Here is a 27,357-nt window from a genome sequence, read left to right on the forward strand (position 1 = left end):
GGGCGAATGGGCGGGAGATCAGACACCGTCCTCCCCGGGTGGGGTGAGAGGTGAAAGAAGTGGGGAGGAGGTTTTAGGTAGGGGGAGCCCCCACTCTCGCGCAGCCAGAGGCCTCCAGCAGGCAGGGGCGCATGCGCAGAGCAGCCCCGCGGGCCCCTTTATAAGCGCTGAAGCGGCTCTGGGGCGAACGGAGCGCAGGGCGCAGGGGCTGGACCCGGCGCGAGCAAGCGGAGCCGGAGCGTCCTTTGTGCCGCGCGACCGCCCCGGGATGCGTCCGAGCTAGGAGTCAGGTGGGGGGGTCCGTCGTGGGGAGGGGGCCGCGTTGAGGGAGAGGTCCTCGCGATTAGAGACAGAGCACGAAACTGGGGAGGGGGCCTGGGATCAGAGAGAAGCCCCTAGAACAAGGAGGGGGGCTGAGGGGGGGAGGGGAGACCCAGGTTGGGGAGAGAACGCAAACTGGGAGGGCGCTTGAGAATGTCAGGGGGACTCGGATTTGGGGGTCAGTTCCCGGGTTGTCCTGGGAATGTGGAGACAATCCCAAGGTGGGGAGGGGGACGGGCTGGGGGTGGGTCTCAGAATTGGGGAGGGGGCACTGGGAATCAAGGCTAAGGGAGGGCACCCTGACTTTAGAGAGAAGAAGAGGATACCCAGATGCTATATGGGGGGCTCCAGAACTGGGCATCCCAGTGTCCGAGCTGAGACACCCCAGGATTTTAAGTGGGGATTCCCAATTTGCAGATGAATGGAGGAATCCAGGCTGGACTGCAGCGGGGAGGGGGGCCCTCCAGATTAGCCTGAGTCCAATAGAAGGGGGTCTTCCCTGAGTGTGAATGGCCATGGGAAAGGGGCGCCCTACAGTCTCCCTCTCCTTTTGGCCCAGGTCCTGTCACCACATCCTGATTCAGGGAGGAGGCTCTGGGGGGCTCCATCCCAAGGTGGTCCCTGTTGTTCCCTCAGATCTGGAGTTGGGGTGGTGTCCCTTCTCCCAGAGAGCACACTGGGTCTCCCAGGTGAATGCTGGGTGTGAGTCCCCAAAAGCCCCCAGTTAGGATCCCCAGGACACGTGAGGGGCACCCAGTCCCAAGAGGGGGGCCGCTCCCAGCACCTACAGATCTGACCGTGTCCTCACAGAGAGACACAGACACTTCCCTCACCCCTTCAGTTCGATCTGCCCACATAGACTCTTATGGAAGTACTGGCTTGGTTTGGGGGCACAGGCACTAGGAAGTAGGGGGCTGGGACCCCAGGCCCGGCCTAGGCAGGAGCGACCCCCATTTCTGTGCATGGGGCTTTGTTCCTCTCAGCAGCATTAATGGGAGACAGCCAGGATGAAGAGAGGGTTGGCGCTGGGCCCCAGCGGGGGACGTGGGGGAAGGGCAGAGAGGGAGGGGTGGGCAGATCGTGGGACCTCATAACCCAGCAGCTTCACTGGCTCATGGACATTCCCAAATGGAAGGTGCCCCCACCCCAGGAGGTGGGGGCTTTGTGTGTGTGTGTTGGTGTGTCTACCCCATGCTGAGAGAGGCTGTGTTCCCAACGAGGGTCTGGGTTCCTCTGTGAGTCTAATGTGACTGAGGTTGTGTCTTTGTCAGGAAACTTATGCCAGGGGCCACATCACCAGGTGGCAAAATGATGTGTGCCCGCCAGTCACCAAGGCCACATTTATCCAGCCTGGTCTGTGCCAGGGCTGGCATCACCATGTGTGAGTGTGTGTGAGGAACTGTGTCTGACGGTATGGCCTCATCGAGGGGTTTATGTGGAGAGCCTGAGACTGTGGGTGTGTGTCTTTGTGCAGAAGACGTGCTGCCTGCCTTGTAAGTGCCCATATTGTCTCTCTTTGTTAATGTCACTGTGAATCCGAGTGTGCGCGTGTGTCTCCCAGGCTCTGAGTCTGGGGTGTGTGGCTGCATGTACAGAAAGGAGGTCCTCTCCATGTGATTGGCGGTGTGGACCCTGAGCCTGGGGATGTGTGAGATATGATCTGTGTGCAGAGTTGGGGAGCTAATGGGGGAGACGCTGGGGCTCAGGTCCCCAAGGGGCAACCTGAGATGGTTTACTGAGCCTGGCTTCCGTTCTCCTCTGAGAAGTTCCACGATCATGCCCATGCACACGAATATGCCCAGACTCCAAGGCTAGAAACACACTCACGGCCCCTGCGGAGGGACACTTGGACCCACACATCCAGAGACCATAGTGGGTCTCCTATGCTCCACGCAGTGCACAGAGCTGCTGCAGACCGATGCACACATCTACACATCACAGGGCACAAGTTCACATCCTCGCCTGGACACAGCATCCCGACGCACACCTAGGCACACACAAAAACGCCTGCTGGCAAACTCACCCACATTCAGTCCCCACTAAGACAGGAGGTGGGTATGAGGGAGGGACACACACACACACACACACACACACACACACACACACTCTCTCTCTCTCTCTCTCTCTCTCTCTCTCTCTCTCTCTCCTTCCGGGCTGCCTCTCCTCCAAGGCCCCACAGGCCCCTGTTTGCATATGCATGAGGCTCATGCATTATTCATGAGGGGACGAGCCCCAGACAGCTGCGTAAATGCTCACCTCTGGCTGCTCTGGGGAGGAGGTATTTTAAGAGAAAGTGTGTGGGTGTGTGAGGGTGCAAGTGGAGGGAATAGAGTGCATCTGGGAGAGTGTGTGTGCAGGTGGGAGGGTGCACCTGAAACTGTCACTGTGTTGGATCACCTCTGTACATTTGCGTGTGTACATGAGGCTTTGTATACAAAAAGCTGATTTTTAATTTGACATTTCTAGCACTTCACAAGTCTTAGCTTGTTCCATCCTCACCATAACCATGAGGTACATGCTGGGTGATCCCCATTTTACAGATGGGGAAACAGGCATAGAGGATGAAGCAGCATGTCTGAGATCATACAATGTATGGAAAGTAGAGGCAGGGCTTTTTTTTTTTTAATGTAATTTCTGCACCTACCGTGGGGCTTGAACTCATGACCCCAAGATCAAGAGTCACATGCTCCTCCAACTGAGCTAGCCAGGCACGCCTGGATGTAGTCTGTACTTTTAGCCATACAGTGTGTGTGTGTGTGTGTGTGTGTGTGTGTGTGTGTGTGTGTGTTCGTGTTCTCTGAACTTGCCCCCTCCTAAGGTCCTCTTGGGGTAGGTGCAGTGTGGAGTCCTGCCCCACACACTAATACCTTGCCAGACCTTGAACAGCCATCAGGGGACCCCACACTTTTTCAAGGTTCCAAGGTGGAGAAATGAGGACAGCCTGGAATGGAGACAGAAGTTGCTGAGGTTTATGGGTTGGTAGTTGGGGGCACCATCCCAGGGATGGACTCTGCCCTGCTGTGCAGCCCTAGGCAAACCACTAACCCTCTCTGGGCCAGAGGCGCTGCCAGAGGAAGGCAAGGAGACCAAGTGTGCAGTGTCCCCGCGTCGTCTCGCTAGAGTTCAGCACCACGGATAGGTCCCTGGCTGGCCTCCCAGTAGGGCCTCTGGGAGCTAGGAAAGGGCATTGGGGATGGGATGAGCTGTCCTCCACAGCCCCGTTCTGGCTCTATCTACACTCCCCTTCTCAGCGCTATTCTTTTATTGGGGTAAGGGTGCAAGATCTGGGTTTATAGAGGATGCTCTAACTTGCCATCTGTCCCCACCTCCTGAGCCCCAGTAAGGGGAGTGGTACAGAGGGCTGGGAGACATTGGGGAGGGACTGCCTCTCCAGGGTTTCTGGTCTCTGGAAGAATGTGAAGACTGGGAGGGCACTGCTGTGTCCCAGTACGTGGATTGGGCCTTACTTATAGTTGGCACTCAATAATTGTCCATTTTATGCCTGAGGGCCACAACCCCTAGAGAAGGCTGGACCCACAACTGGAGTTTCTCTGTGGACCTAGGAGGCATCTTTGCTAGGCGGTATGAAGTCAGGAAGAGGGTGAGGTGGGCAGGGGTGAGGCCCCTTCCTCCAGCTGGGACTTGGCAGCTTCTCAAAAATCCCAGAAACCAAGAATAGAATCTTGGCGACAACCAAATCCTGGAACTGAAGCTGAGAATCGTGTCAGTCAGGAAACCCAGATTAAAGGCTGGGTTGGAGGCCAGCCTACTGTCAGGACTGGGGACCCCAGGCAGACTGGGACTGGTTGCTGCCTTCTGGGAGCCCCCAGTCTCATGGGCAAGGCCAACCTGAAAAATGGGATTTTTATCTTGGCTGTGTTAAGGTCAATAATAATAATAACAGCTCAAGGAGAGCCTGGCTGGCTCAGTTGGAAGAGCATGTGGCTCTTGATCTTGTGGTCATGAGTTTGAGTCCCACTTGGGTGTAGAAATCACTTTAAAAATAATTATTTTATTTTATTAAAGATTTTATTTATTTTAGAGAGAGAGAACATGAGTGGGGGGTGGGGAGGGGTGGAGGGAGAGGGAGAAGCTGATTCCCCACTGAGCAGGGAGCCTGACATGGGGCCCAATCCCAGGACCCCAAGATCATGACCCAAGCCAAAAGCAGACACTTAACCAACTGAGCCACCCAGGCACCCCAAATAAATAATTTTTTAAAATAATAATTTTAAAGCCCACATTGGGCTCCCTGCTGGGCGGGGAGCCTGCTTCTCCCTCTCCCTCTGCCTGCTCCTTCCCCTGCTTGTACACTCTCTCTCTCTCTGTCAAAAATAAATAAAATCTTAAAAAAATAACAATAATAACAACAACTCAAACTTACTCCTTCATGCCAGGCAATTGTAGGCATTTTATTATTTATTTATTTATTTATTTATTTTAAAGATTTTATTTATTTATTTGACAGAGAGAGAGAACAAGCGAGTGCACACAAGCAGGGGGGAGTGGCAGGCAGAGGGAGAGGGAGAAGCAGGCTCCCTGCAGAGCTCGATCGGGGCTTGATCCCAGGACCCTGGGATCATGACCTGAGCCGAAGGCAGATGCTTAACTGACTGAGCCACCCAGGCGCCCCAGTTCTAGGCATTTTGTATGTATTGACTACTTACGCATCGATTCCTTCCAACTACCTGATGTTATCCCTATCTAACCTACGAAGAAACCAAGGCACAGAGAAGCTAATCTACTTTTTCCAGGTCACACAGCAAGGAACAGGCAGAGAGACAAACCCAGGTCTGATTCACTCCAGCACCCATGCTTCTGACTGTGAGACTTGACTGTTGGGATTCTGAAGTCAGCTGGTCCTGGGTTTAGATCCTGGCTCAGCCCTTGCTTGCTGACTGTGTGACCTTGAGTGACACGCTAGCCTCTCTGAGCCCCGCTTTCCAGATCTGTAGAGTGGGGGACTTGGCCCTCCCACACTGACTGCCTGGGAGGGTAATACTCACTCCCATTCTCCCTCTCTCTCCATCTTGTTCCAGGTCCAGGATGGGGGCCGTGTCTGTCTGGGCCTCAGGCCTCCTGATGCTCCAGATGCTGCTGTTTGTGGCTGGGGAACAGAGTGAGTTGGCTTGTAGGGTGGGAGAAGGTTGGGTTCTGGGGTACTGACAAGATGGGGAAGCTTTTTAACTCTAGAGCCTTCTCCTGCTGGCTCTCTGGCTTGGTCTGGAGAATAAAATGAGAATAGATGAAAAAGGTCTTTGAACAGTCAAAAGCGAACAAGACACCTGAGAGGTTATTTTTAGTCATTGCCAGCGGAGGATGGAGGTTCCTGCCTCTCACTGTTTTGCTGAGATGAGCTGGAGAGAGAGAGAGAGGAAAAAAAAAATGATAATAGCGCAGAGATTGATTAGTGATGCCTGCCATGGGTGGGGCAATAGAAATAAGGTCTGTGTGACTTTCCCTGGTATCTCCCCAGTGGTGGTTAAAAGCCCAGGCATTAGAAATGCCTCCTGATTTGCTCTGTGGTCTTAGGCAAGTACAATGATGTGTCTGAACTCAGTTTCCTCAACTCCCCCAAAACATGATGAGACATGGCTACCTCTGCCTATGGTTATGAAAATCAAATGAGCTGATTGCTATGTATAAGATGCCCATTATATAGAAGGTACTCTGCAAACACAAACATTTCCCTTCTAATGGCTTCCTCTTACTTAACTTTTGAGGAAACTGTGACTCAGAGAAGGACAGTGACTTTCTCATGGCCACACAGTGAGTCAGTGACAGAGAGTCAAATCCCTGGCAGCCAAGATCTGGATTTTGAGTGGAGGCAGAACTATGACGGGATCTGACCCTATTACTCCTCTTTTGCTCACAGACTGGGGTGCACATCACATATCCATTGACTGCATTATGATGTTGTAGGCAACCTACCCTCTCTGGCCTTAGTCTCCCAATCTGTAAAGTGAGGGAAAGAGCAGTTTCTGCTGGTCCCTGTCTTTGAGTCAGGTCCTCTTTCCACGTTCTCCACTCCAGGCACCCATGACGTCTCTGCTGCTGCCTCCACCACCATCGACAAGGGGCTCCACATGCAGAAGGTGGGGTCGGGGTTGGTTCGGGCCGCGTTGGCAGAGCTGGTAGCCCTGCCCTGTCTCTTCACCCTGCGGCCATGGCCAGGTGCAGCCCGAGAAGCCCCTCGAATCAAGTGGACCAAGGTGCGGACTGCATCGGGCCAGCGGCAGGACTTGCCCATCCTGGTGGCCAAGGACAATGTGGTTCGAGTGGCCAAGGGCTGGCAGGGACGCGTGTCACTGCCTGCCTACCCCCGGCACCGGGCCAACGCGACGCTACTACTGGGACCACTGAGGGCCAGTGACTCTGGACTCTACCGCTGCCAGGTGGTGAGAGGCATCGAGGATGAGCAGGACCTGGTGCCCCTGGAGGTGACAGGTCAGTTGAGGGTAGGGGAGACAACAAGGTTGGGGAGGGGAGGGGCTGAGCCAGAAGCTCACCCACAGAATGTCACCTTAGAGAGCACTCCCTGAACAATGATTCCCTTTCGATTCTTCTTCTTTTTTTTTTTTTTAAGATTTTATTTATTTGACAGAGAGAGACACAGCGAGAGAGGGAACACAAGCAGGGGGAGTGGGAGAGAGAGAAGCAGGCTTCCCGCTGAGCAGGGAGCCCAATGCGGGGCTTGATCCCAGGACCCTGGGATCATGACCTGAGCCGAAGGCAGATGCTTAATGACTGAGCCACACAGGCACCCCCCTTTCAATTCTTCTGATAAAGTCCCAAAGAAAGTCTCCTCTAGGACTACCTTTTTTTTTTTTTAAGATTTTATTTTATTTATTTGAGGCAGAGAGAGAGAGAGAGCACAAGAGGGCGTAGGGTGAGAGGGAGAAGCAGACTCCCTGCTGAGCAGGGAGCCTGATGCGGGACTCGATCTCAGGACTCTGGGATCATGACCCGAGCTGAAGGCAGTTGCTTAACCAACTGAGCCACCCAGGTGCCCCAGGACTACCCTTTCTATAACACTTCTCTCTTACCTAAGAGAGAGCAACTTCTGGCTCAGTCTCTTGTGGGCCACAGTATTTTACAGGCTTTTAGAACTTTAAGTCCCTTTCATGGTTACCTACTTTCCCATAAGACAAAGGATATTGACTTTCTATTTGAAATAGGAATATACATTTCCTTTTATAATAATTTTTTAATACAATAAAATAAATTTATGTTTTAAAGAGTGAAGTTTTCTTTCTGAAGTCGATTGAAAAAATATATTAAGTAAATAACAGTACTCAAATACCTGTTTAACCAACTCCTGTATTAAATTCCTTCTGTTGAAATATCCAGTGTTTCTCTTTTCCTAACTGATCAAGGTGAACAAAACAAAACAAAAAATTTTTTTGATTATTAAAGCAAAGTCCGGGGCGCCTGGGTGGCCGCTGGTTAAGCGACTGCCTTCGGCTCAGGTCATGATCCTGGAGTCCCGGGATTGAGTCCCGCATCAGGGTGCCTGTTCAGCAGGGAGTCTGCTTCTCCCTCTGACCCTCCCCTCTTTCATGCTCTCTTTATCTCATTCTCTCTCTCAAATAAATAAATAAAATCTTTAAAAAAATAAAATAAAATAAAGCAAAGTCCTAGAAAAGGGTGTGGCACAGTAGATGCACAAAAGGTAATTGACAAAGGACTCAGTGAATGATTATTGTGTGGAAAACATCCTGTGGATTCTTGCTGGGAAGTTGATTTCCCTTAGCCTTCTTTGGCCATGGGCAAATCCCTGCACCCCCAGTCTTCCCCCACCCACAGTATCTCACTGCATATTTTATGGGGTCAGCCAACTATCCCTTTTCCAAGGCCTTGCTGATCAAAACTGATAAAGCTTGAAGAAAACTGGTAAATGATAAAGGAAGTAAATTCCTCCTCTGGGCTTGTTCAATTGATTCATCCAATTAAACATTTATTGAGCACCTACCATATGCTAGTCTGGTGCTGGGGATATTATCAAAACTGAGATGCAACTGTTGCCTTCCAGGAACTCTGATAAAATAGAATGTTTCATTCCTTTGTCTTGCTCAGACATTTCTTTCATTCCTAAATCAGAATTTCAGTAACAGTGAGCCCATTATTGATGTTTCACATCCTGACTTGCATGTCACCTCCTCCAGTAAGTCTTCCATGACTCCATTTCCAGGCGGAGCGAGAAACACTTGATCTCCCATTGCCCCCTGGGCTTCCTCTATCAGTGCATGTACTTAATCCTTTTTCCTTTTTTTTAAAATTTTATTTTTAAGTAATTTCCACACCCAATGTGGGGCTTGAACTCACAACCCCGAGGTCAAGTTGCGTGGTCAAACAACTGAGCCAGCCAGGTGCCCCAGCATGTACTTATTTCTTACAAGGCAGAATTTCTCTCACTCTTCTCCATGCCTCCATGCCTCCTGTCACCTCCAGGGTCTAAACCTGGGCATGGAGAGTGCTATCTTTGGAGTCAGATCATCCTGGATATGAGTTTTGGCTGTGCCTCATACTGGCTCTGTGGAACTGGCCATGTCCCTTAACTTCTCTTAGCCTTAGTTTTCTCCTCTGGAAATGGGAATAATCATAGTGTTGATTCTATATTCTATAATCATAGTAAGATTTCAATGAGCTCATACTTATAAATGCTTTTTTTTAAAGATTTTTTTATTTATTTGAGAGAGAGAATGAGATAGACAGAGCATGAGAGGGGGGAGGGACAGAGGGAGAAGCAGGCTCCCCACCGAGCAGGGAGCCCAATGCGGGACTCAATCCCAGGACTCCAGGATCATGACCTGAGCCGAAGGCAGTCCCCCAACCAACTGAGCCACCCAGGCGCCCCACTTATAAATGCTTTTTACATGGTAAACATTTGACAAATTGTAGCCCTTTATGGCCATTGTTATCAGTTTCCTTATCGAAAAATGGGGGCATATCAGTCTGGCATGGTACAGGGCAGCATAGCGGAGCAGGTCTATTATTATCAAACCGGGGGAAGGGGCATTCTGCAAAAGGGAGGTCTGTTCTTGAAGATTCCAGCATACATCAGCCTCTATCCTGGATGTTCCCCCACAGGTGTTGTGTTCCACTACCGGGCAGCTCAGGATCGCTATGCACTGACCTTCGCAGAGGCCCAGGAGGCCTGCCGTCTCAGCTCGGCCACCATTGCAGCCCCACGGCACCTGCAGGCTGCCTTTGAAGATGGCTTTGACAACTGTGATGCGGGGTGGCTCTCTGACCGCACTGTTCGGTGAGGGGGCACACAGGGTTGGGACATGGAGACCTAGCCTCTGGGGAAAGATGGTCATTGGGGGCCCCAGGCACACACATTTGAGAGGGACCCCCTCCTTGTCTTATCAGGTATCCTATCACCCAGTCCCGTCCTGGTTGCTATGGCGACCGTAGCAGCCTTCCAGGGGTGCGGAGCTATGGCAGGCGGGACCCACAGGAACTCTACGATGTGTACTGCTTTGCCCGTGAGCTGGGGGGTAAGTCTGGGGCTGGCAGGACACCCCCACCGCACTTCCCTGAGCCCCGGTTACCTCCCCAACCCCCATGCCTCCTTAGGGCTCTCTTAAGTCTCATCCCTCTCTAAACCTGCAGCCAATATCTGGGCTCACCCTTCTCTGAGCTTTCCTTCCCTCCGGGAGCCCCTCTCCTTCCCTGTGCCCCTTCCTTCCCTCTCTCTGAGACCCTGTCCCTTCTCTGAGCCTCTCCCCCTCCCTGGCCCCTCTCCCTCTTCCTACCCTCCTCTTCGTCTCTGAGGGCCCCTCGCTAAGCCCCTCCGTTTCTCTGAAGCCCAACACACTCAAGGGCCTGAGTTACCTTATTCGTAAAAAGAAGCTAAGGCCCTCCTCTTAGCACTGCGTGAGAGGTAAAGACTTCGACGGGTCGGGGTGAGCACAGCTGTGGCTGTCGCCGCCTGGTTTAGCCACCACCCAAACCCGGCCAGGCTGGGGTTTAGAGTGGGACCCCCTTCCCGGGGTTCCGGGGGAGGATTCCCCAGGCCCGCGTGACGTTCGCCCGCGCCTTCCCGCAGGCGAGGTCTTCTATGTGGGCCCGGCCCGCCGCCTGACACTGGCCGGCGCGCGTGCCCAGTGCCGCCGCCAGGGCGCCGCGCTAGCCTCGGTGGGACAGCTGCACTTGGCCTGGCACGAGGGCCTGGACCAGTGCGACCCGGGCTGGCTGGCCGATGGCAGCGTGCGTTACCCGATCCAGACGCCGCGCCGGCGCTGCGGGGGCCCAGCCCCGGGCGTGCGCACAGTCTACCGTTTCGCCAACCGCACCGGCTTCCCGGCGCCCGGAGAGCGCTTCGATGCCTACTGCTTCCGAGGTGCGTGTAAGGGCACGCCCCGAGGTTACACACCCTGGTCAAGGCCACGCCCCTGGGAATTTTGCTTTCTAGTGGAGGCGGAGCCCAGACGGAGGAGAGACTCTTGGAAACCTCTGCGATAAGCCACGCCCTCGGGTGAAGGCCACGCCCCCAGTGCTGGCCTTTCCCTAGGAGCCCCGTCCTGGGGGTAGGACCGCGGCCGGAGAAAGCCAAGCTCTGGCGGGAAAGTTCTGTTTAGGGGGTGGGCTATATCTCTTGAGGTCGCTGAATGACACGCTCCTGGGTGGAACATATTTTAGCTGGAGGCTTGTGCATAAGTATCCCCTGGGGAGGAAGTGCTGCCTTGATTAGCCATGGCCCCTGGGCAAGGCCACACCTCCAGGGACTAGGGAGGACCCTAGTCCTTGGAGGGGGACCAAAGCTTCAGAAGCAGCAAACCTGACTCCAAGGACCTAAGTCTAATGTGCAAGGGGGGAAAAATTCCCTTTGTAGGAAGGCCACACTCATTAGGAGCTTCCTCTCCCTAGAGGGGGAGCCATCGCCCAGGCCGGATCTTCTCCCATGAGAATTGGCCACTGCCTGAGCTTTACCCAGGAGCCAAGCTGTCTCTTGACCCCTTACTATGACCAGTTGACTGACCTTGACAGTGGGCCCCAGCCTGAATAGTGGGAGTGATAACTTCGCACCCCCCTCTCTCAGTCTGGGAGATCCCAGAAACCGCCCAGAAGTTTCAGACAGAGGGGCACAGAGAGACAGATATACAGAGGTCTGTGCTACAGCATGCTGGAGTGGGGGTAGACTTCAGGTGGAACTTCCCAGCCAGCCCCGGACCTGACACAACCTTTTCGGCTTTCTCCCATAGCTCATCACCCTACACCACATCAACATGGAGACCCAGAGACCCCCTCGTCTGGGGATGAGGGGGAGATTCTGTCCGCAGAAGGGCCCCCAGCCCAAGAACTGGAGCCCAGCATTAGGGAGGAGATGGTCACCCCTGACTTCCAGGAGCCTCTCGTGTCCAGTGGGGAGGAAGAACCTCTGATTTTGGCAGGGAAGCAGGAGTCTCAGGAGACCCCCAGCCCTGCCCCTGGAGGCTTCACGCTAGCCTCAAGGCCCTCCCTGGAGGCTGAAGAGGTGTGGCTGAGCACAGCGGCCCCCAGCTCCAGCAGTCCTAGCATTGCAGTGGGCACACACACGGAGGCAACTCCAACTGGCCCCATACCCAGGAGGAGGGGACGCTTTAAAGGGTTGAACGGCCGCCACTTCCAGCAGCAGGAACCCCAGCAAGGCCTGGAGATGGGGCTTGAGGCCGGCACCCAGCCCCCAACTCCAGAGGCTGCTGGGAATCACGTAGAGCCTCCGCTGGCCACGGGAGCCACAGATGCCTCAGGGAGTAGCCGGAGCCAAAGCCCCTGGGCCATGCTGACCAATGAGGTGGATGTGCCTGAAGCTGGTGAGTGGGGTCCCAGGGGGGAGGTGCGACCTGCCTGGGGGTCTGATGGGGACGCGGGAAGAGGCTCCAAATCCCAGCTGAGTCCCCACACCTCCCCTAGCCTCAGAAGCCCCCTCTTCCTTGGGCCTGGAGCCAAGGGGACTCAACAGAAGGAACTGCTAAGAGATAATTCGAATTACTCTTGTTGATATTGTTGCAGGTTCCCCTGGTGGCAAGAGCCCCCCAGAGCCCTGGCTGTGGCCCCCAACTGTGGTCCCACCCAGCATCCCCGGCCCCAGCAGGGTCCTTGATCTGAGACTAGAGGAAGCCAAGGGCCCCAGTGTGAGGCCAGCCACTCCTGACCTGCCCTTGTCCCCCTCAGAGGCCACCTTCCTGGCACCTGGCCCCTCAGAAGGCCCCAGCATTGCCTCCTGGGAGGTATCCCCCATGGTCTCTTCCCCAGACCTACCTATCATGGCCATGCTGCGGGCCCCAAAACTGTGGGTACATCCACACCCTACGTCCCTCCCCACGCAGGCCGACAGGGTCACGGGGCATAGTGAGGCCATGGCCACTGGCCCACCCTCTCCCGCCTCAGAGACTGAGGCTGTCCCCCAGGACCCCATCCATCTAGAGGTGCATTCCCTGTCCCTCTCCTCAGTCCCAACAGGACAGGGTAGAGAGGCCACATCCCCAACAGTTGGCAGCCACAGAGCAGGACGTCCAGTAGCTTCTTCGCAGACAGCCACAGACACACAAGCTGGAGCCAGTCCTAACCATCCCAGGGCAAACTTCGGAGAAACTGGGGGGACCAGCCCTACTGGGCTCAGCAAAGCTGAGCTCCCCAGATCCAGCCCACAAGCTTCTGTGGACAGGGATGTGGCAGAAGATTTCACCCCCACTGAGACAACCACTGAGCCCACAGGAGTGAGAGACATCTCAGAGTCTGGGTCTGGGGTCGTCAGCACAGCGGAAAGCTCCAGTTCCAGCTCTCAGGCCACCGTGGACGAGGCACAGGGCACGTGGCCCTCATTGCACAGTGAAGGGCTGGACTCCCACCCTCCATCTGCACCCTCAGGGGGCCCCAGAGTCTTCTTAATCCCTGGGGTCACCCCGAGTTCAGAGTCTTGGGCTGCTATAAATGGAGAAGCCATGTTGGGGCCCACGGATTCCACAGCCACACTGGACGCCAGTGATGCTGGTGGGATTTGGGAACATGGATCCCACGGGGTTGAGGGAGCCGAAAGCCCCACCTTGAGCCCTCAAGTGGCTGTGGATTCAAGCATGGTGATGTCCCTCTTGTCCCTGGACCAGGGGGACAAGGTTGGGGTCCTGGCCATGTCCACAGTGGCCTCCTCAAGCTCCCAACCCCATCCAGAACCAGAGGGCCAGACGGTGACCCCGGGAACCCTGGGAGCCTTGGCCCCTTCACATGAGAGCAGCCCCCGGGGGGAGCCTGTTTTTCCTTCTTGGACACCGACGGCTGTCAGCGTTGACAAGCCTGCCTCAGTTTCCTCAGGAGAGCCTACAGTGCCGGGAGACTCCCCCAGCACCCCTCCGCCTGCCTCTCTGGGCCCAGAGGAGTTTGAGCTGGAGGTCCTGGCAGGGAGCCCAGGTATGGAGGGCTTCTGGGAGGAGGCAGCGAGTGGAGAAGAGCCGACCCTGCCAGGGACCCCTGCAAATGGGAGTGCAGAAGAGGGTGAGTTCAAAGCTTGTGACCTCATCCAGCCCACTGTGGTCAGGGCTTGGGGACAAGGGGCTGGGGAGCGCAGCGCCGAGAGGGAGGGTTATTCATGGGGGCCCCCCCGGGGAGGTTTCTAAGAGGGGATGATGTTGGAGGTGGGAGCTCCTTAGGCAGAGTTGAATTGCGGAAAGTGTGTTCCTGGAAGAGGCACCAGCTGGGCAAAGGCCAGGAGGTGAAGTTGGACCTTTGTTTTGATGCACAGTGAGTAATGGGGGAATGATGAGGCATTGGATGGAGTTTGAGTTGGGGGATGAGTCCAGTCAACAAATCATGCTTATGTCCATGCTGAGCCAGACAGTTCTGTGAGATACTGGGGTCTGGCCTTTAGGGACACCTCAGTCTGGGAAGACAGAGGTGGACACAGACATGCCCAGGTGGGGCTGGAGGCGTGGCAGGAAGGGCTTTTTGTTCAAGTGGGAATTGCAAGTGGAATTCAGTGGTGCGGATGGGATCGTGGGGGCCCCTGAGCCACAGGGAAAATGGGTACTGGGGAGAGGCAGAAGGGGTGGGCATCTGCCCCATTTTATAGAGAGCAAAAGAAGGCTTAGGGAAGTATGCCTGCCTCCTAGTCAGTGGCCAGACTTCAATCAGAGCCCAAGTCTGTGGAAGCCTTAACTGCCCTCTGTCCAGTGGAGTCCAGAAAAAGCCGAATGCCCTGTTCTGGGGCCAGGTCTGCCTGCCAGCTCAGCCTGCAAATGCTGGCGCTTTTTTTTTTTTTTCTTTTTTGTCAATTGAGCTTTAAAAAAAAAAGAAGCAGCAGCTAATTAAAAGACACTTTTTTTTCTGAGTTGCAAAACACGCTTATTAACACAATTGGTTTTACACTTGCTCCTTTTTTTGAAGGCAAAGTGTGGCGACGCCGCAAATAGTGGATGCAGGGTTTCATCTTCCACTCTCTGTCACCTCTGGGCTGTGTCCAGGACTGCATCCTCTTTTCTCAGATGCCTGAGAGGCAAGCGGATTCTGGGCAGGGGCGCAAGCATCAATAAAGGCTGATGCTTATTGGTGCCTGCTGCATGCTTGGCTTGCTCTGAGCACTTTACTGGAATCAACTTGGTTAATCCTTATAATGTCCATGTGGAACAAGTCCTAGCAAGATCCTCACTTTACAGATGGAGAGATTGAGGCACAGGGAAGTCAGGTGACTTGAGCGGAATCATGCAGCTGAGGAGCGTAAATGATAAGATTTGAATCCAGGCCATCTGACAACAGTGTGTCTCGAACACTAGGTCGTACAATACATATTTCATTGGTGTCAGAAAAAACAAACACTCAGGGTCTTGGGGAAGGGGTGAGCTCACCCAGGGAAGGAGTAGAGAAGAGACTGGTGGTGGGAGATGGGCAGAAGGAAGGAGGCTCAAAGCCAAAGGAGCTAGAGAAGGGGATGCTCAGAGAGGTAGGAGGGAAAACCATGGCTAGGGATGCTAAGAAAAGTGCTTTGGGTGTAGCCCCCAAGACCACAGCTGCGTCTGTCTTGGACTCTGTTGGTTTCTTGGCTCCAGACTGAAGGCAGCAGCAGCCTGGGTGGAGGGAGGCAGCCGGCGCTGGGGGAGACCCAAGCGCCTACCCGCCCGCCTGCTTGTAGCAGAAATGCTAATGAAGCCAAAAATAAACGCAGCGCCAGTGAGCGACTGAGTCACCGCCAGCCCGTGGGTAGGTGTCGGCAGCTCACGGCACCTGGTGGGGCTCACGCGTCCCAGCGCCCGGCAGCCCCATGCGTGTGCACACACGTGCTGGGGTGGTACCAGGGACGGATACAGCCAGCCACAGGCCCCTCTGGCCATCCATGGGGACACCTGCCATCACCCCGCGGACAGGTGTCAGCCACTACAGAAGGACCAGCAGCTACTTCCATTCAGCTAACAAGCAATTAGTGAGTGCCTGCTGTGTTTCAGGCCCCATCTGGAGACCAAGTCCCTTGTCCCCTGGAAGCTGACATTCTAGGGCGACATTCTAGAACTTTCCCAATGATGGAAATGTTCCTGGAGCTGTGCTGTCTAATATGGTAGCAACCGGCCACGTGTGGTTACTGAGTCCTTGAAATGTGGTTCGTGTGACTGAGAAACTGCGTTTTTACTTTCATTCCAATTTAATTTAAACTTAGATAACTATATGTGGCTGCCATGTGGAGCACCGCTGCTCTGGGGGAAGGCGGAGACAAGTAACAGTGGTCCTAGTAAATAAGCAAATTATATTGGAGGCTAGAAAGTGATATGGGCAAAAGAGAAAAGTAAAGCAAAGGGTGGGGGATGCCAGTGGGAGTTTTCTAGTTGTGGAAGGGAGGGCTCAGAAAGGCCTCTCTAACCGGAGGAAATTTGAGCAAGCTGGAAGGAGGTGAAGCAAGAGCCATGCAGAGATCTAGGGGAAGAGCATTCCAGGCAGAGGGAATGACCTGTACAAAGACCCTGAGGTCGATCCCTGCCTGGCATGTAGTAGGAACAGCAAAGCCAGTGTGGCTGGAGCGGAGTGAGCCAGGGGATGAGAGGAGGAGGGAGGGCAGGCAGATGTTGGGAAAAATCACACAGGGCCCTGTGGGCTGCAGTGAGGACTTTGGCTTTTCCTCTGAGGGTAACGGGGAGCCATGGAGGGACCTAGGCAGAGGAGGGACATGACCTGACTCAGGTTTACATAAGCTATCTCTGTCGGCTATGGGGAGAACAGCCTGTGGAGGGTGACAGCAGAGATCAGACCAGGAAGGAAGCAACTGCTTATTACCATCTCAGTTTCTTGTGAGGCCCTGGACCAGGCAAAAACAGAAACAAATTTTAGGATATAGGGGCCAGAGAGAGGGCCTTAAACTGGACTTCCAGAGCCTTGGAGGCCAGTCTTGGTTCTTGTACTGTTCTGCTGTGTGACTTTAAGCCAGGCGCTGCTCCTCTCTGGGCCATGGTTCTAGTATCTGCAGTGGAAGATGGCATGCTGCCCTGACAAGGGATGGGGGTCGGCCTGGGATAGGATAAGAATTCTTGCTCTGCCCCTCCCAGGCCCCAGGGTGGAGACCACCCACCAAGGCATCTGGGCCTCAGAGAGGCAGAGGGGAGACTTAGCTGCCTCCAGGGAAACCCAGCTGATGGGGGGAAATGGTGGGGGAGGCAGACAAGGACACATATTCCTCAATGCTCCTGAGTGTCTAGTCCATACCGAGCGAGCAATGCTGAGACCCCTCAAGACCCAAGGTGCCAGGTTGATATAGATGTGGCATTATGGTCAGGACTGGGAGAGGGATGAATTGTTTTTATTTCTATTTTGTAGATGAGGCAACTGAAATTCAGAGAAGTAATTCGTCCAGAGTCCCTAGTGAGTGGCAGAGCCAGGGATTAAACTAACCTCTCTGATTCCAGAGCCCATGGCTATAACTATTATAATCCACCACCTCTCTATACTATAACGACTGAGGTTGCATCAAAAAAGATTGAGCCACCAGAATGAGGGAAGTGATGATTCCCACTATTGCTAGTGTTGCTCATACCCCACTTGGGACCTTATGTCCACCTCTGTGCTCCAAACTTCAAGAAGTACAATGACCATCAGGGCATGTCCAGAAGAGAGGGACAAGTCAGGGAGGCACTTACACCCATGTTTCAGGAGACTTCCAAAAAGAAACTTCAGGAAGCCCATTGCAGTTCAGTTAGTTTGCATAAGCAGAGTGGCCCACAGATGCTCTGGGCAGTTCCTGAGGGGACTAAACTCATCACAGGAGTGTGCAAGAGGAAATTGGTAGCTGCCTACTGGAAGTTATAGAGGGGACTCCACAGAGAGGGTTTTGGGGAGTCTTAGGTCTGGATTCTGGGACGGCAGACAACATGGTGGCCTGCCTCCTCTCCACACTGCCTGTCCATCCTGCAGCCCCCTTGGATCCGTGCGAAAACAACCCGTGCCTGCATGGAGGCACCTGTAAAGCCAACGGCACCATGTATGGCTGTAGCTGTGACCAGGGCTTCGCCGGGGAGAACTGTGAGATTGGTGAGTGCCCCGGACTCAGGATCGGAACCTAGACTTGCTTGAATCCGAGCCCTGATGTCTACCCCAGCGGACATCCCCATGAGGACTCAGGGATAACAAAATGCTGGCTTCGGGTGCTCCCTTTCCCCTCCCCCGTCCTTGGATCCAGTAAATAAGCCCCAGTGAGCTGAACCAGCACCAAACAGCTGAGCTTTCGTCCTGCGGACCAAGGCTCAGGTGCGCTGCCTCCCATTACTACCAGGTAGGGATGAGAGGGGAAGACAAATCATAAGGCTCAGACTCCTCCCAGACCCAAGGGGGCTCTTCTTAGCCCCAAAGCCCAACACAGGAACTACGACATATTATGAAACTTTAACAATAAATATAAATGATATCAGTCTTGAGCTCTGCACATTACCTCACTGACTTCACAACCACACTACTAATTATAGAATTATAACAATAAATATAAGCAAGGTAATTTCTTGAGCTCTTCCATTGACCCTCCACTTATAACCACCCTTGGGAAGGTGCTATTTTTATCATCACTTCGCAAAAATTAAAATGAATCCCAGGGAGGGGAAGTGACTTGCCCAAGTCATACAAATCTCAGGCGCTGTCTACACAGGAATTGTTAGGAGAGCTCAAATGATACCTAGTTCCACCTACAAACAGCATCCTGCCTCTGCGCATGTCCTTGCAAATGCCCTGGAACTCGGTGTCCCTGAGTTCCACATTCCGGAAAGACCTCCATCTTCGACATTCCGTGAGTCTGTTTGCCAGAGTATAACCTTCAGTGTTCTGAAGTCCAGTGGAACATGCCACACACCCTGGCTCTCAGGCTGGCCCAATGGCATCTGCTCTCATTAATGGTAATTCATGTTAATTGTATGAGGTTCCATCCCCTTGACCTCCAGAGTCATTGGGCCAGCTCTACAGACCACCGTTGCTTTACTCAGGGGCCAGGATGGATGGTAGGATCATGACTTCATCTTCTGCCTGGTTCCTTGTGGGCACTGGGCGCCACGGGGAGGCTGACCTCTGACTCAGTCCCACCCCCCTAGATATTGATGAGTGCGTCTCCAGCCCCTGTGAGAATGGAGGCACCTGCATTGACGAGGTCAACACGTTCGTCTGCCTTTGCCTCCCCAGCTATGGGGGCAGCCTCTGCGAGAAAGGTGAGTCTCTTCCAAGACCCCGGAAATAATACCAAGGGTGGGGTTGGTTGCGGGGCCGCACGCGCTCCGCCCATGCTTCTGGTCTCCATCTCTGTTTCTCTGGCCATGGGTTGAACAGATGACAAATTGTTGTTTTGGGATAAAACTCACATAACATGGAATTAACCTTGGGAGTGTACAATTCATTGGCATTTGGTACATTCACGATGTTGTGCAACCACCACCTCCAGCCATCTCCAAGACATTTTCATCACCCCGAAAGGGAATCCTGTATCCATGAGCAGTCACTCCCCATTCTCCTCCCTTGGCCCCGTCTCTATGGATTTGCCTGTTCTAGATGTTTCATATAAATGGAATCCTGCACTGTGTGTCATTTTGTGTCTGCCTTCTTTCACTCAGCATGATGTTTTCAACATTTATCTACATTGTCGTGTGAATCAGGGCTCCATTCCTTTTTATGGCTGAGTAATATTCCATTGTAGGGATTGACCACGTTCTCTTTATCTGTTCATCACTTGGTGGATATTTGGATTGTTTCCCCCTTGTGGTTAATGTGAATAGTGCTGCTGTGAACATTCACGTATAAGTTTTCATTTGGACACTGGTTTCCTTTTTTCTCACCCCATTTTTTTGGTTATACCTGACTGGAATGGCTGGGTCACATGGCAATTCTGTGTTTAACGTTTTGACTGTTTCCCACAGTGGCTGCACCATTTTACATTCCCAATGGCAACGTACAAGAGTTCCAATTTCTCCACATCCTCGTCAATACTTATTATTTTCCTTTTTAAATTTTGGCCACCCTAATGGGTGTGAGATGGTGTCCCATGGTGGTTCTGATTTGCATTTCCTAATGACTAACGATGTTGAGCATCTTTTCATGTGTTTATTGGCCATTTGTATATCTCTTTGGGAGAAATGTCTATCCGAGCCTTTTGCCAGGAGAGAAATTTTAGGCCACCCTGAGATCCATTTCCTGAGTTCCCGGGGCCACACAGAGGGTGCAGCCAGATCAGAGAAGGAGACATCAGAGTTGGGATGAGAGGAGTGGGTGTAATGATCTCCAGTTGAATATCTTCCCGCAACAGAGAAAGAAATGAATATGGGAGGGGAGAGATGACCGGGGTGGGGGGGGGGGCAGAGCCTCCGGGGAATGAGGACAGGAAGAGGGGTGATCTGGCCCCCCAGTGACCTTGGGTTTGGCCCTCTCTCTGGTACACTGGCTGTGCTCATGGTCAGCAGGGTGGGGCTTGGCCCAAGGCCAATCTCCCTCACACTCCCATCCCACCTCCCAGACACAGAGGGCTGTGACCACGGCTGGCACAAGTTCCAAGGCCACTGCTACCGCTACTTTGCCCATCGACGGGCGTGGGAGGACGCCGAGAGGGACTGCCGCCGCCGGGCTGGCCACCTGACCAGCATCCACTCACCTGAGGAACACAGCTTCATTAACAGTAGGGACTTTGGGGTGGGCAGGATGTCCCTTTGCCAGTCCCTTTACTAGGGCATCCCCTAGGGTCCTGAAGATACCACCTTTCTGAAGCTGTGTTCATTAATGCAAGCCCTGACCCCTTTAATTCATGTGTCCATTTATCCACTTGTTATTTCATCTATTCACTTCATTCATTCATTCACCAAATGTTTATTGAGTATATGCCAGGCACCGTTCCAGGCGCTGGGACACAGCAGTGAGTATGACACAGATTGTCTTGTCCTCAGGGATTGACATTCTTGTGGGGGCTATAGGCAAACAAGTAAATACCTAATTACATAAGTCTAACTATAATTTAGCTGGTCCTAAGTGCACAAAAGACAAATAAAACAGAGCCAGGGGAGAGAGGGCAATGAAGAGGCATCTGGGATGTGGGGGATGAAATGAGGATGGAGCTCTGCAGAAATCTAGAAAAAGAACGTTGCATCAATTAAATCTGGCATTTATTGATTTATTCATTATCTCTGTGCCATTTGCTCATCCATCCAATTATTCACATTTCCCCCATCCCATCCCCTATTAATTCCTTCATTTGTCAATTCCCTGGTTCCCTCATTGTTGTTGTTTTCTCCCCCCTCAGTGTAATCAAACACATGCTTACCCTTGATGACACTCAGTAACTAATGCCCTTACTTGGTCACCTGCCTGCCCTGTCCAGCCCCGCCTGCTGGCTCTCCTATCCCTTACTCTCCTTTTCTGCAAAGATCTGACGCGTCTCTGTTTATTCCTTCCTCTGGCTTTGTTTAAGCCACAAATCGTGGCATGACTGGAGCCTAATTCCAGTCTTTTTCATGCCTCCCTCACCCTTCCATTCTCATCTGCGTGGGAAGCGAGGGGAGCGAGCCCACACAGAGGCTGGGGGAAAGACTGGGGGTCCTCCCTTCCCACACCTTCCACCACTCCTCCAGCCCACACCCGAGGCTGGGGGCGGGGTGGGAACTCAGCCCTCAGGATGCCCCACCTCACAGGCTTTGGGCGTGAAAACACATGGATCGGCCTGAATGACCGGATCGTGGAGAGGGATTTCCAGTGGACGGACAACACAGGGCTGGTGAGTGGCAGGAGCCAGGCTTGGGTCCCCCCAGAAAAGTGGGATGGGTATGAGCCACGTGGGCTCTGTGGTCTGGCCTGACTTTACCCCCTTGTGCAAATTCACCATAGGTCCTTGTGGGCCTGAGATTCTGGAGTTGGTTGGCAAAGGAGCTTCAGCAAAACCCCAGATCACCCTTGACTTCCCAACCCTGTAAACATCTGGTCTACCCAGTGGCTGAGGTTATAAACCTAGGACCAGGGCCTGAGGCCTCCTCTTGCTCACTGCCGTGTCCTTCAGCTGTGGACTCTTAAGATACTCTCATTGCCCTACAGCCTCCCTTATTACTCACTGGGACCCCTGAAGCAGCCCCCAACCCCCTCCCCAACACGCACACTTGCTACCTACACTCCTGCCCTCCACCTGGCAGCCAGGGGAACTTTTTTAAAAAATGTGGTAAAATCCACATAAAATTAATCATTTTAAAGTTTTCTTTTTTACATTTTTTTTATTTAAGTCGTCTCCACACCCAACATGGGGCTCGAACTCATGACCCTGAAAGCAAGCGTCGCACGCTCTTCTGACTGAGCCAGCCAGGCGCCCCCCCAAATTAATCATTTCAAAGTGTACAATTCAGTGGCATTTAGTACCTTCACAGTGTTGTGAAACCATCACCTCAATCTACTTCCAGAATATTTTCATCACCCCAGAAGGAAAACCTATAAACATGGGACCCTCTAAAAAATCATACATCAGATCAGGATTCTCCCTGCTTCAAGTCCTCTCACACTCTCAATTGTTGTCAAGATAAAAACCCACCTCTTCCTGCTGTAGAAAATAGTCTGGTGGTTCCTTAAAAAGTTAAAGTCAAACAGGATTGCCACATGACCCAGAAACTTCGCTCCTAGGTAGATACCCCAAAGAAGTGAAAGCAGATACTCAAACAGATATTTGTAACCTCAGGTCCACAGCAGTACTATTCACAACAGCCAAACGGTGGAAACAACCCAAATGTCCATCAGCAGATGAATGGGTAAACAAAATGTGGTCCATCCGTACGATGGACACTATTCAGATGCAAAGCTGCTACATGCTACAATGTGCATGAAACTTGAAAACATTATGCTCGATGAAACAAGCCAGACATAAAAGGCCACATATTGTATGGCATATGATTCCATTTACATGAAATACCTAAAATAGGCAAATTCATAGAGACAGAACATAGATCAGTGGTTGCCTGGGGCTTGGGGCAGGACCGAATGGGGAGTGATTGCTAATAAGGACAGAGTTTTTGTCTGAAGGGATGAAAAAGTACTGGGGATAGACAGTGGTGAGAGCTGTACAATGTTGGGAATCGTATTAATGCCAATGAACTGAACACTTAAAAATGGCTAAAATGGTAAATTTTATGTGATATGTATTATACCTCAGTTTAAAAGAATCCATCTCGGGGTGCCTGGGTGGCTCAGTCGTTAAGCGTCTGCCTTCGGCTCAGGTCATGATCCCAGGGCCCTGGGATCGAGCCCCGCATCGGGCTCTCTGTTCCGCGGGAAGCGTGCTTCTCCCTCTCCCACTCCCCCTGCTTGTGTTCCCTCTCTCGCTGTCTCTCTCTATCAAATAAATAAATAAAATCTTAAAATAAAATAATCCATCTCCTCTACTGCAAGAACTGGCCCTTGGCCACCCACCGACCACACCCCAACTCCATCTAGAAGCTCTGGCCGCACTGGCCTCTGTTCTATTCCTCAAACAGTAAAGCCCTGTCCTGCTCCTGGGCCTTTGCACTAGCTGTTCTCTCTGCTTGGAATTCTGTTCCCTGCTTGCATCATTTCTATCCTTGAGTCTTCAGCTGTCCCCTTGCCTCCTCAGGGAGTCCCTCCAGGACCTCTGTTCAACTATTTCTATTACAGTGACGCATGTGGAAAACAGACTGTCAGGGAGAAAGGAAGGAGGTAGGAGGGCCACGGAAGAGGGCACTGCCATCTCACAGCCAAAGGAGGAGTGACTCTGAGTGCAGTGGGGGCCACTGTCAGGCAGAATGGTGCCCATTGTGTAGATGGGAACACTGAGTCCTTAAAGTTTGAGTGGTCTGGCCAGGGGAGTCCTGCGCTAGGCAGTGACAGAGCCTTTGACCCCCTGCTCCCCATTCCTGCAGCAATATGAGAACTGGAGGGAGAACCAGCCTGACAATTTCTTCGCGGGCGGGGAGGACTGTGTGGTGATGGTTGCACACGAGAGCGGGCGCTGGAACGATGTTCCCTGCAACTACAACCTCCCGTATGTCTGTAAGAAGGGAACAGGTATGCTGCTCCTCGCCCCACCACTTCTCTTTTGCCTCTCACACTCACTGGTTCCTTGTTTTATTTCAGTTTGTAAATGTAAGTCAGCTCTGCCCACTTTTCACTATAGCACTGTGTGAGCGTGCCTGTTTTTCCCTACTTTTGCCAACTCTGTGTGTTCTCAAACTTTTTGTTCTTTGTTCATCTAAGTGGGGAAAAAGATAGTATCTACTTGTTATGGTCATTTGCATGTCTTTAAGGATGAGAATAACCAACTGTTTGTATGTCAATAAGCTATTTGTAGGTGTTTATTTTCCTGGGACCTGCTAGTTCATCTCCTCTGCATAACTATCTATAGGTTTGTTGGTCTTATTGATTTGTAAGAACTCTTTACATATTAAGAGAACACTTATAAGCATTCTCACGTCCACCTTTCTCTGATACTTTTGTTTATTCTTACTTATATTTCTTTGCCAGTTTTCATGTACTTTCTTCTTTTCATTTGCTCAGATTTATTCTTGTCTCTCATCTGCTTCATTGCCATCATGCATAAGAATTGAGGAGGGTGGGATGTGTCCAGGAGGTTTCTGCCCCTAAGGAGCTCCTGGTTTGGATAGAGGAGACAGACACATGACAGACACATCTGGTCATGTGGGGTCACAGCTGGGCAAAGGGCAGGAATTGCTGAGGGGTATATTATTCTCCCAAAGAGAGGAAACCATTTCAGCCCAGATGTGGCCACTTCCCTAACTGGTGGTTCTTCTGTCTCCAGTACTGTGTGGTCCCCCTCCAGCAGTCCAGAACGCCTCACCCATCGGTGCTCGCAAGGCCAAGTATAACGTCCATGCCACTGTCCGGTATCAATGTGATGAAGGATTTACCCAGCACCATGTGGCTGTCATCCGATGCCGGAGCAATGGCAAGTGGGACCAGCCCCAGATCATCTGCACCAAACGTAAGTGGCTGTCCCCAGACACCTCAGCACAGGTTTCCAGCTATTTGTAGTTTCCAATTAAAACACCTTACTACACATTTTGATCGGCCTGATAATACAGCCTTGCGGGTAAGTGAGAACTTACCATCCTGCCTGGTGTTTCCTTCATTTCTCCTCCCCCTGAAAAGGCCCGCTGCATCAGGCCACCCTCCTCTCAGCACCTCTTGCCACTTCCTTGTCCTCCCTCATTTCCCTGCAGCCAGACGGTCGCATCGGATGCGACGACACCATCACCACCACCAGCACCACCACCAGCATCACCACCACAAATCGCGCAAGGAACGCAGAAAACACAAGAAACACCCAGTGGAGGACTGGGAGAAGGAAGAAGGGAATTTCTGCTGAAGAACCAGGCAAAAGGAAGCACAACCCCTTTCCCACACCTTCTCTGGAGACTTCACCTGGGGAGACAGAGCCCAGAGAAAAACAAGAGGGTCTGGAATCCCCTGAGCCCCAAACCACATCCCCCCTCCATAACCCTTTGTAAAAAGCTCCTCTCTCCTCTTTCTTATATACACAAGGTCTGCTTGGCAGGCAAAGCCAGGTGTCTGAAAAGTCAGTTCGAGTCAGGCTGAACTCTGGGAGCATCTCCCAGTGAAGGGAAGCACATTATGGCAAAGATCATTCTTTGCACTGGTTAAGTCTTGTGTTGGCGAGGCTGACTACCACTTGTTGAAATAAGGCTTTGATGTGGGTGCAAGAGTGTCTGGATTCACACTAAGGAATTGCTTATCACACCAGACATGCAGGCTTAGTAAACCATCAGAGGTCCTAAATGCAGGCTGAAGCTTTTAGTTAAGGTCGTTGGCTTTGGGAGTTGAAAGCACACTACTTGAACTTGACAGTTGCTCTCCCTTCACCCTGGACTTCAGCCCAAGTTCTGTCTTTGGTCTTGGGGGAATAAATGGAGTGTGGAACTCCTATGTATTGAATTTTAGGAATGTTTTAGAACAACCTCCTTCTGTGCCCTCAGAGTTAGGGGTCAGAATAGTCAGAGCAATATATGGGCAATGGAGGGAAGGTGTATTGCTTACCCTCCCAGGTCGAGTCCAGTGCTGAGATTTGGTGGTTCTGTATGTGTGGTGAATCTCTCACACACACGGATGAGAGGATGTTTAGGGCTTGATGAGCCCAGATTTCTTCCCCCTCCATCTCTCAGGGAGACAAAGAACCTCCTTCCTGGACCAAGGAGGTGCCAAGTTTTCTAGCTCAGTGCCCATACCCGTCCCTCAAGAGACATCGGTAGTGCCCCTGCCCTGGGTCCCGCTCCTACTCCTGCCCCATCCCTGTCTCCATTCATTGCCTGGAGGACTAGAAAACGCTTAAAACTTGAAGTAGTGACATCTACCTGCAGTTATGTTGTAGAGAAATGCACAGTGTTAAAACCGAAACACACACACATACACATGAACACACACACACACACACACACACACACACACACATTTTTCTCTCATCGTTTTTAAAAATCTTTTAAGTGGGAAAGAACTGACTAAATCTGTTCCCCCAAATCTGCAACCTATAAAAGAACTTTCCAGGCCAAAGGCCAGGATTCAGCTCCTTGATCTCTGGCGGGAAGAACCTACAGCTTATCCTCTATATTTTGTCCACTCTCAACTTCTCTACTCTGGGCAAAATCTGTGGATTTGTGTTAAAAACACAACAATGGGGAATGGCCCTCTGCAGGAAAGAAAAATAAGCAAACATATGGTTCAAGGGTTCAGTAGAGAAAGAAATGTGTTCATTGAGCCTATGTTCCTCCTGGGAAGTAATAATCATAGTTGACAACTATGGAGTCTGTACTGTGCTAAGGACTCACACACTATCTCCTTGAATCTTCTCAACAGCCCGGTGATTTTGGAACCATTATTTCCCCATTTTACACATGACAAAACTGAGGCTCAGATAAGAGAAAGGCACTGGTTTGAAGTCACAGCCAAGACAGGAGCAAGGATTTTGTCCCTCCTCTGTGACTCCAAACACTGCTCTTTACTTTGGGGGAAAGGGTTGAAACATAATCGCACTCTCTCACATCCACAGGCAGACTTAGGAAAAGATTGAGAAGTGCAAGCTAGACCCTTATCTTTGACCATGGTCATCAGTCTTCCCTGCTACAGACATTATCCACTGTTCCACCTTACAGTTATAGAGAAAGCCCAGGGATGTACATTTGCCTTCTTGCTTTGATAATTTTTTTGGTTTAAAAAATATAATAACACATCTTCAGTAATTCACGTCATAAAATGATTTTCCTTTGGGGGTGGTGCTGGGGATGCAACTTTTTTGGGGGGTCTTGGTTTATGCTCCCTGCCCTTGGCCCCCTTAGTCCCTTGCTCTGCCTCCACCCCAGCTCCATGGTGGGAGGGGGCTTGGTCTTTTCTAAAGTGGGTGGTTTGTCTTTTAGTCTTTCCCTTGGGGATGTGCGTGTGTGTTTGCGTGTGCCGCGTACGTGGCATGCGTGTGAGTCTGTGTGCGTGTGAACAGCTTCAGGTTCTGCTGGTTTTGCTGTGAGCTGCAGTGTTCTGTGGGTCTGTGGTATCTGACACTGTGGACATTAATGTACTTCTTGGACATTTTAATAAAATTTTTTAACA

The 27,357-nt window shown here is 52.0% G+C and overlaps 1 protein-coding gene across 2 annotated transcripts; it reads left to right on the top strand.

The window, feature by feature from the left end:
• Window positions 1-171: 171 nt before the first annotated feature.
• On the top strand, window positions 172-27,357 carry NCAN (neurocan). Of its 2 annotated transcripts, none has more exons than XM_027583050.2 (15): window positions 172-290; window positions 5,361-5,440; window positions 6,355-6,768; window positions 9,412-9,586; window positions 9,697-9,824; window positions 10,376-10,669; window positions 11,532-12,122; window positions 12,322-13,800; window positions 17,692-17,808; window positions 18,852-18,965; window positions 20,261-20,419; window positions 21,426-21,508; window positions 23,646-23,790; window positions 24,542-24,724; window positions 24,963-27,357. In XM_027583050.2, the coding sequence occupies exons 2-15, from the start codon at window positions 5,368-5,370 to the stop codon at window positions 25,106-25,108; spliced, it is 4,101 nt and encodes a 1,366-aa protein (XP_027438851.1). In that variant the 5' UTR covers window positions 172-290; window positions 5,361-5,367; the 3' UTR covers window positions 25,109-27,357. The 2 variants fall into 2 exon arrangements, with proteins under 2 accessions (XP_027438851.1, XP_027438852.1); XM_027583051.2 differs by having other exon boundaries at window positions 12,763-13,800.

The sequence above is a fragment of the Zalophus californianus genome, chromosome 1 (assembly GCF_009762305.2).
Source record: "Zalophus californianus isolate mZalCal1 chromosome 1, mZalCal1.pri.v2, whole genome shotgun sequence".
Taxonomy (NCBI): Eukaryota; Metazoa; Chordata; class Mammalia; order Carnivora; family Otariidae; genus Zalophus; species Zalophus californianus.